Source organism: Haliaeetus leucocephalus, unplaced genomic scaffold (genome assembly GCF_000737465.1).
Source record: "Haliaeetus leucocephalus isolate CR32 unplaced genomic scaffold, Haliaeetus_leucocephalus-4.0 Scaffold646, whole genome shotgun sequence".
In the NCBI taxonomy this organism is placed as follows: Eukaryota; Metazoa; Chordata; class Aves; order Accipitriformes; family Accipitridae; genus Haliaeetus; species Haliaeetus leucocephalus.
In genome coordinates, this window is record NW_010973082.1 from 855,799 (window position 1) to 864,435 (window position 8,637).

The 8,637-nt window shown below is 67.4% G+C and overlaps 2 protein-coding genes across 2 annotated transcripts; one reads left to right on the plus strand and one right to left on the minus strand.

Moving 5' to 3' along the window:
• Nucleotides 1–223: 223 nt before the first annotated feature.
• Nucleotides 224–2,393, plus strand: CCDC137 (coiled-coil domain containing 137). The gene is made up of 6 exons (XM_010578723.1): nt 224–336; nt 636–766; nt 959–1,169; nt 1,488–1,570; nt 1,702–1,781; nt 1,994–2,393. Exons 1-6 carry the CDS (start codon nt 224–226, stop codon nt 2,198–2,200), a joined length of 825 nt encoding a protein of 274 aa, XP_010577025.1. The 3' UTR covers nt 2,201–2,393.
• Nucleotides 2,394–4,431: 2,038 nt separating this feature from the next.
• On the minus strand, nt 4,432–7,706 carry GPRC5C (G protein-coupled receptor, class C, group 5, member C). The gene is made up of 4 exons (XM_010578724.1): nt 6,689–7,706; nt 5,922–6,016; nt 5,506–5,652; nt 4,432–4,473 (listed from the first exon to the last, which is right to left on the minus strand). Exons 1-4 carry the CDS (start codon nt 7,704–7,706, stop codon nt 4,432–4,434), a joined length of 1,302 nt encoding a protein of 433 aa, XP_010577026.1.
• Nucleotides 7,707–8,637: the final 931 nt, after the last annotated feature.

Here is an 8,637-nt window from a genome sequence, read left to right on the forward strand (position 1 = left end):
CAAACCGCGCGCCCCCCGCAGCAACATCCGGCCGCAGCGCCCTGGAGACGGCCGCACCCGAACGACAGCTCTCCCGACCAATAGCAGCCCGGGATGGTCAGCTAATAAGGGTGTGGCGGCCAAGAGGAGCCAATAGAAAGCAGGGGGGCGGGGACGAGGGCGGTGCGGGTCGAAGGGAAGCCGGAAGTGGTGGCGGGGCGGCCGCGTGGGGAGCGGCGGAGCCATGGGCCGGGGACCGGGACCGGGACCGGGACCGGCCCGGGGCCGGAGACCGGGACCGGGACCGGCACAGGGACCGGCACCAGGGCGGGGACAGGCCGCCCCGCGCCGCGGCAGGTCAGTGCCCGGGGAATCCGGTCGGGATCGGGCCTGGCTGGTTCCCGGTTCGGGGCCTGGTCCAACGCGGGATCAAGGGGTTCCCCAGTGCCGATTGGGTCCTGGCGGGGGTCCCCGCTTCTGGGAGCTGGGTCCCGGTGTGTCCTGACCTCACCAGGTCCAGGTGCTCCGATATCCAGCCATGCCCGGGTCCCAACGTTCCTTCGTGCCCGGGTCTCAGTGCCCAGGTCGCTGTGTCCCACTACTCCCGTGTCCCGGTGTTTCAGTGCAGGCCTCACACCATGTTTATTCTCTCCCAGGAAGGAGAAGAAGGTGGACAACATGAAGCCCAAGCACCCCGACGAACAGGAGATCCCCTTCCGCCTGCGGGAGCTCATCAGGAGCCGTGAGGCCATGAAGCGCCCCGATCCCGGGAAGAGGCGGGCGGCAGGTGGGATGCGGAGCTGGCCCGAGCAGGGGTGCCCAGGGCCCGGCCGAGGAGCCCGCAGTGGTGTAGCTGGAGGCAGCTGGATCCTGCAGTGGGACATGCTGCTCCCCCCGGTGATGTCCCATCTGTGCCCTGCTAGGGGAAGGGGAACCCCCAGATTGTCACTGCTGCAGTAATGTCACCCATCTCTCCTAGAGAAGAAGCAGCAGCCCAAGTCAAAGGGGCCCGAGGCCCAGGGGGACATCCCCGTGCCCAAATTCAGGAGGGGGAAGGGGGAGTCGGAGCGCTCTTACGTCTGCCGCATGGAGCAGGAGGTGCAGCGCGTCCTCTTCCTCACCAAGAACCAGCTGCAGCGGGAGCCTGAGAAGGAGGCGACGGCACCGGAGAAGTCCAAGAGAAAGAAAGAGTGAGAGCAAGGCCACCATGGCTGCCTGGGCTGGACTGGGTCAGCCCAGGCCTGTGCCCCAGCCTGGTTCTGGGTACCTGGTGGGTGCTTTCGCTGGTGCTGCAGCATAGGTCTGGCATCTGCCAGCGACTGGGGGTGCGGGTGGAGGGCTGTGGACCTCATCTCCATGGGGCCTGGGACTGGAGCCACAGACCTGCTTCACCCTGCTGCTGGGCTGGAGCTGTGGGGAGAGGTGTGGGGCCCCAGGTTTTGGGGGGAATCCCGTGGGGTAGGAACTCGCTTACTTGCTCCCTGTCTGGTCATAACGCAGCTCTTCAGGTTTCAGAATAAGAAACTAGAAAAAGCTCGGAAGAAGAAGGAGGAGAAGAAAGAGGCTATGCTGGAGAAGAGCCTGTTCCAAGGTGGGTCTGGTGCAGTGGGGTGGCTGGAGTCACCCCCTGCCCCGGCAGCGTGTGGAGAGGTGGGGGCGAGCTGGAGCAGTGCGTCCCGGGGGAGCTCCTGCCTGACGCCAGTGCCTGCTTCTGTCTCTTAGACACGGTGGCGTTCGGTGAAGTGGTTATGCAGCCGCCCACCATCACCTCACGGCCCAGGGGCCGGGGCCCTGCAGAGCAGGTGAGCTGTGGGGGGCAATGCCTCCTGCCCCTCAGCCATGCCCTTGGGTACCCACAGGTCTGGGCTGGATCCCGGTCATCTCACTCCCTTGGGCTGGGAATCAGGCCTGGAAGGGCAGCGGTGGCCTCAGCCTCCTGCTGACAGTTCCTTGGAGCTCTGTCCTGGCTTTTTCATCCTTCATCCTCCCTGAGTTGTCCCATCTCTGCCCACAGGCTGGACGGAAGCGGCTCCTCCTGACGTCTCGCCTGGGCCAGAGCCAGGCGTCCCTGGCAGCGCCGGTGTCGATGGCTCGCCGGCGCATCGTGGAGGAGGAGAGAGCGCGTGTCATCCAGGCTTACAGGGACATCCAGAGGCGCAAACAGCAGCAGCGGGAGGCGGCACAGGGGAGTGCTCAGGCCCGACGCAGGGTCCCCTGCTGAGCCCAGCCTGGAGGAGCTGGGCCTCCCTGGTCCCAACGAGGGTGTGCAGGCAGAGTGTGGGCAGCACGGGACCCCAGGACTTGAGGGGGGATGGTTGTCCTCATTGCTGCTCTTCTGTTGCTGAGCCTTGGGGCTCCCCACAGCCCCGCACCTCAGCTCGGGGCACCCCACGGGCTCAGCGCTGGAGCCAAGAGCACTGCAGTGCCACAAACCTGCTTGTAGTAAAACTGCCGTTGAGTGCTAATGGCGTCAGCGCGTCTGTGCCTCCCTGACCTGTCCGGATTCCTTCCTGCGTGGCAGCTGGGAAGGGACACGGCTGTGCCGGTGTGTGCGTGGCTGTGCCGGCACGTGTGCCGGCAGATGGCAGTCCCGGCCCGCAGTGGGCCTGTTGTCACTGTCACTAGCTGCCGGCTGGCCCTGGCAGGGCTCTGGTTGCGGGCAGGACCCTTGTTGCTCAGTCTCGGGGGAGACTCCAGTGCCTGGCCATGACATCTCTGGCTCCCACCCTGGCTCCCGGTTGGAGGAGAGCGAGCCGAGCCCCAGGGACGTGGAGCATCCCGCAGTCCGTAGGACTCACCTGCACTGTGTCACTCCTCCGTTGTCACTGCTCAGGGATGCCGCATGTATCCTTAGTCCCTAACCATGCTCACCCCTGCCCTTGGCATCACCACCCAGCCCTGCCTGTCCCTGGCAGATACCCCACGTCATGGTGACCGCAGTGCCCCCCCTGCTACCAGGGATGCTGTTACAGCCCCATCGCTGCACCCACACCAGTCCCATGCCAAGTGGCACAGCCACGAGGCCCTGAGCAATCCAGACCTGGCACATACCCCACTGGGGCTGACAGCCCCCCAGCTCCCAGTCCTTGAGGAGGGATCCAGGGGGCTGCTCCCGGCACAGGGTGGCCCACATTTGCCCGTGGGGCCGGCACGGTGGCTTCACCTGCACAGGACAAAGGCAGTGCTGTTTGGCGGCCCCCGAGCCGTGGTGCCTGCACAAAGCATTGCCTGTTGGAGCGGGGCTGGCCCCGGCTCTGCGGCCGACGCTGACGGCAGCCGGTGGGATCCCGGGCTTCCGGAGGGGCTGGGGCCGGACATGGGTAGCGGAGACACCGGCCGCTCTGGTGTCCTCTGCCAGAGCAGAATGGGGACAGAGTCTTTGCTCCTCATTTTTCAGGTGACTCTGCTGCCCCTGGGACTGTCACCTCTTTCCTTGCACCCCGGGAATGCCGGGCTCTGCCGCACCATGGCTGGGGACGCTGCCCACACCAGCCTGGCTCAGGGCTGGGCTTGCAGGCGATGTACCTTTGTTGGGGGGCACACGCTGGGGCCCCGCTGTGCCATGCGGTGCCAGCAGCTGGGAGGAGGGAGCATTGCGGTGGCAGCAGCCTTGGGGACGTCGAGTGCCTGGTGCTGCTTGGAGATCTCCCTGCTGCCAGCTAGTGCCAGGTAAACATGGGTGACGCAGCACAGCCCCGGAGTGGGGGGGCACAGCCAGATCCTGCTGCAAACAGCCAGTTCCCGCAGCCGTCCCCAGCCTTCAGGGCTGCGCCTGCCCTGCCGTGTCCCCAGAGCTGGGAGCGTGGGCACGTGCTGGCTGGCAAGGGCATGGCCGGGACGTCGCACGTGCCAAACTCTTGCTCGCGCATCCCTCGTGCGGGCGCCGTGGCTGTGCAGGGCGCTCGTGCTTGCAGCCACGGGCAACCCCACTGCCGCCAGCCCGGCTCCGGCTCAAGGAGACCAGGTCAGCCGCCTGCCCCCACGGAGCCATTTCAGCCCCTGAATAATTCATGGCATTGCTGGCCGCGGCCGCAGGCTTCCTGCCCGGTAGGAGAAATCGCTGTGGAGGGGAAAGGCAATCTGAGCAGGAGAAACCGCCCCCGACCTTGGCATGTCCTCCGTGCCGTGCCGCTTCCCGCCAGGCAGCCCATCTGCCCGTGGGCTGCTGGTCCCGTGTTGCCTGCCCTGCCGAGGCTGCCGGCTCCCGGCCCAGCGTCCCCATCTGTGTGCCTGGCCCCGGCACACGCTGCCGCAGGGGGACACGGAACAGGGGCTGTGGGATGCTGAGAGCCCTGCTCTGAGCCCCCCCTTGCTCCGTGTCACCCCCCAGGAGAGGGATGTGGGGCTGAGCCCACCGGCACCGTGGTGGAAGCCCTTGGCTCCAGCGAGGTCAGGGATGCGGGAGCAGCCGGTGGCACGGCTGGGTACCCCCTCCCCATCGTGGGCCGCCTGCTACAGCACCGCGTAGGAAAAAACACCTTTATTGGGGCTGACCTGAAAAAAAGGGGGAAGAGGAAGAACAACAGAGAAAGCCACGAGTAGGGCAAGGGGCCCAGCTCCCTCCCTGCTCCCTGGGAGGGTTCCCCAAGCCCCGAGGGGGGAAGGCACCGAAAAGGCGGCCGGAGCTGCAGGGGGCCGGGTTCCCCAGCCCCAGCAAGGCACTGATCCCCCAGACCCCGAGCAGCCCCCCCTTCCCCAGCAATGGGGAAACTGAGGCACAGCGGGAGCCAGACCTGGGGACAGCTTTGTGTCACCTTGTGCCCTGCAGCGGGATGGTGCCGACTCGGCTCAGGGCCTGCGACGTCCCCGGGGCTGGCGAGGATCAGTGTGGAACTGGGGGCTCAGCGCTGGGGGGCAGCCCCGGGCAGGAGTCCCACCGGCTCCCCGGCAGCAGATGGTCCCTGGCCCAGGGGGGACAGCGTGTCCGTGCATCATGAAGGCAGCGAGGGGTCGACTTGGGGTGACCCCGCGGGAGCTGGTCCTTGCGGCAGGGACAGCGGCAGGGATGCGGGGGTCCGGGCAGAGCTGGCGGCTTGCGGGTGCTGCGGCCAGGCGGGACGGGCAGGCAGGAGTGTGGCTCCAGGACTGTGTCCGGACGTCCCCCACGCAGGAACCGGCTCCGGCCGCTGGACGGGGTGGGATGTACGCGGCGGGGCGGGAGGAGGCTTGGCGAGACCTCAGGAGCGGGACAGCGGGGCCGCGGCTGTGCCGGCGCTGCAGGACCCGTGCCACGGGGGCTTCACCACCGGTTCCTGCCGTACGGGGACTGCACCTGCTGGCAGAGCGGGATGGCACTGGGGTGGCATGGTGGTGGCAGCGGGATTGCGGCAAGGGCCGGCAGACCCGGCTCTGGCACTGGCAGGGTGGTGCAGCCTCACTCACCCCGGGGCTCTGGCGTGCCAGGCAGAGCCATCCCTGCCCCTGCCCTCCCACAGGAGATGCTGCAGCAGGGACGGACTTTGCCCCAAACCGTGGGCTGGACCTCGGTGCCCGCTCTCCCGCCCGCTGTGTTGCACATTAACCCACCTGGCAGCTCCTGCCATCCCGCTGGGCGCCGGCGTGCCGGGCCTGCGCCGCGAAGGCGTCCTCGGCTCGCAGCGTGGAGCTGGCGCTGCCGGCTGCCGGGCTGGTGGTGGAGGCGCGGGGCAGGATCACGTCATAGGGACCTTCGGTCTGAGGGGCAGACACGGGGGGCTGTAGCGGCACTGGGAGCGCCCCCAGCCCCACAGCATCCCGGGGGAGGAAGGTGAGGGGTAAACCCCCCCCAGCACCCTGTTACAGCGGTCCTTGGGACATGGGGGCGAGGGGAGGCACCCCCCAGAGCCCCCCCACACCCTGGTCCCTGTCCCAGCCACTCCGGTTGAAAGCCCGTCCCTCAGGCAGAATGCGGCCGCCCCCAGAAAGCCCAGCTGGCCGGCGGTGCTGCGTGGCATCGCACTTACCGGACCCTTGTGCATCAGAGCCATCTCGGTGGGCTGGTAGACGCTGGTCAGCAGCTGGCCGTTGTAGCCACTGTATGGGGACACCGGCTTCTTGGCTGCAAAGAGATGGGGATGGTGAAGGGCGGGGGGGGGTATCACAGAGCCACCCCAACCAGGGAGCTGCTCCTCATTAGCAGGTTTAATGAGCTGACTCGGCAGCCGGCTGCTCTGTGCCTTTCCCGAGGAACAGGAGGGATGTCCCCAGGGTTTGCATCACCGCGCTCCCGGCACAGCCCCTGCCCGGCCAGGATTTGTTATTGTAGGGTCTCTCCAGAGGCAGGGTGGTGTGGGTGCCGCTCGGGAGCGCCCACCCTGCCCCGTGGGCTGCAGACACCTTTGCTGGGGCAGGGCTGGTGCCTGCCCGCCAGTCCCCATTGGGGCAGCTGACACCACCCCGTGTTATTGTAGGGTCTTGCCGGTGCCGCCGCGATGGCAACGCTTCCCCTATTAGGAAGAAACGTGGTGGAGTGGCTGCCCGGGGCAGAGGGCCAGGAGCCGCGGGCACCCCATGCCGGGGAGGAAGCACCCCTGCCACTGCTGAGCTCAGCCCAAACTGGTAGACCCAGCCCAGCGAGTTCTTGGGAGCCACAACAACAGCAGGCGTCAATTCCGGGCGGGTCACGGCCAGACGTCTCGCCGCCTGCCCATCACTGCCAGCCCTGGTGCCGGTGCCCTCCGCCAGCCCCGCCGTGGGGGCAAGAGGGTCCCTGGTGAGCCTCGGTGCCTACCGAAGGAGGGCTCGTCCATGGAGAAGGCTTTGTTCTCCACAAACATGCTCTGTGACTTCTGCTCCTTGAGGATGGTCTCGTAGCCCACCCCACGTGTGGGGTAGACGTCGTCCTCGAAGGCTTGCTCGGGTCCCCGCCGCGTCACGTGCGTCACCTCGGGGATGACGTAGAGGAGGAGGAAGGTGCAGGCGTTGGAGACCAGCGCGATGGCCAGCGTGGGGTCATCCCAGCCGGGCTTCTTGCCCACTTGCTGGTTCCCATAGAGGTACATCGCCATCCACGCCACCCAAATGGCCATGGAGAGGCCGGTGGTGGCCAGGATGAAGGCGCTGTGCTTGCGCCAGCGGCCATAGCGGCCGCAGAGGGCTGGCCAGGCAGTGCCGAAGGCGGCCACCAGCAGGAACATGACGTAGATGAGTGCCATGACGAAGTCAGCGTCCTCCAGCCGGCAAGGGTCCGGGGAGCCACCCTCCTGCCGCGCCACCGTGATGATGAGCCACTCGGCGTTGATGATGACCTCCACCAAGGTGAGGAGCAGGGCCACTGCCAGCGTCACCCAGCCCCGCGGGCCCCGGTTCCTCCGCACCAAGAAGTTGAGGGCCACGGCGTGCGCCAGCAGGCAGGAGAAGCAGATGCCGAAGAGAACGCCGAAGAGGAAGCGGCGGGAGGTGCAGGTGGAGAAATCCGGCCCCACGATGAAGTCGAACGTCAGGCAGAAGAGCCCGAAGGTGCCCAGAAGAAAGAAGACCTGCGTGGCCACCAGGCTCTTCTTCTGGGAGTCCTGCATGAAGGGCAGGCTGGCCACCAGGACGATGGTGAGCACGAAGCTGGTCACCACGCCGAGGCTGGCCACGGCCTCCAGCACGATGCCCCAGGCTGCCGAGAGGTCGCAGAGGTTGTAGTAGAGGGAGGAGAGGTCCTTGTTGCAGCCGGAGGGAGGGGTGGTCTGTCCGCCGGTCACAGGGACCAGGGCCAGCAGGATGCAGGCGGCCGCCGGCAGCACCGCCACAGCACCCATCCTGCACCGTGGTGCGGGCGCTGAGCGGGGCATCCAGGGACCCTGTGGGACAGAGAGGGTGTTAGGAAGCAGGGACAGGGGCCGTGGCTCAGCTCCCAGCGCTGTCTGTGCCATTTCCAGGGCTCAGAGCATCTCTGCACGCAGTCCCCACTGAGCATCCCTTCTGCCGGGCCACGGCGATTGATCAGGTCCCGGTGAGCCCTGTCCGCACCGGCAGAGCTGAGTCCACCCCACCACGGCCCAAAGCAACCCCAGATGGGACCGGGCAGACACGTTTCCCCCATCGGCTCCTTGCCTGGAGGCCGGAGGCAGCTGAGAGGCGCTCGGCCCTCTGTGCCCCACAAGCTCCCTCCTGACATGGGATTTCTCCAAGCGCGGCCAGCTCTGGGGCTGTGCCGATCCCTTCCTCCGGTACCCGGAGCAAGCAGCAGCACCGTGCCTGCTGGCTTCCCCGGGAACACCGAACGCAGGCCTGGGTGGGATGGCAGAGGTAATGCCTGGGGACAGGGCTGTCCCCTCAGCTTGTCCCTGCGTGCCAGCTCGTTCCCCTTTCCACTTCTCCTGTCCCACTTCCTTCCTCTGGCTCCAAACACCGACCCAGCACAGGTCCCGTGTCTGGCACTGCCGGCTGCTGGCACGCAGGCAGCTGCAGCCTGGCACGGCACGGCACGGGTATGGCACATCACGGCACGGCACGGGGGTCCCTGTCCCCGCTCCTGTGGCCCTGGAGAGCACGGGGTGGGCACAGGGAAGAGGAGGCAGCGAGGAAGCTGCTGCCCCCCATTGTTGGGGGGTGTGAGGGGGGGAAAACCCGACAGGAGACCTCCGGCAAGGTGACCCCGAGCTGGAGCAGGAGCAGTGCCCGGGGCCGGGCCCCCCACCCCCCGCTCCCCGGAGCCCAGGCAGCCCCCTCCCCGCCGCCGGGGCCGCA

What these genes read in the sequence shown, in the direction of transcription:
- CCDC137 (XM_010578723.1), top strand. Translation starts at nt 224, where the DNA reads ATGGGCCGGGGACCGGGACCGGGACCGGGACCGGCCCGGGGCCGGAGA. An exon ending in GCCGCCCCGCGCCGCGGCAG is followed by an intron (nt 337 to 635) that starts GTCAGTGCCCGG and finishes ATTCTCTCCCAG; the next exon opens with GAAGGAGAAGAAGGTGGACA. An exon ending in GCCGGGGCCCTGCAGAGCAG is followed by an intron (nt 1,782 to 1,993) that starts GTGAGCTGTGGG and finishes CTCTGCCCACAG; the next exon opens with GCTGGACGGAAGCGGCTCCT.
- GPRC5C (XM_010578724.1), bottom strand. Translation starts at nt 7,706, where the DNA reads ATGGGTGCTGTGGCGGTGCTGCCGGCGGCCGCCTGCATCCTGCTGGCC. An exon ending in CATGGACGAGCCCTCCTTCG is followed by an intron (nt 6,017 to 6,688) that starts GTAGGCACCGAG and finishes ATCTCTTTGCAG; the next exon opens with CCAAGAAGCCGGTGTCCCCA. An exon ending in GGGATGGCAGGAGCTGCCAG is followed by an intron (nt 4,474 to 5,505) that starts GTGGGTTAATGT and finishes CCTTTTTTTCAG; the next exon opens with GTCAGCCCCAATAAAGGTGT.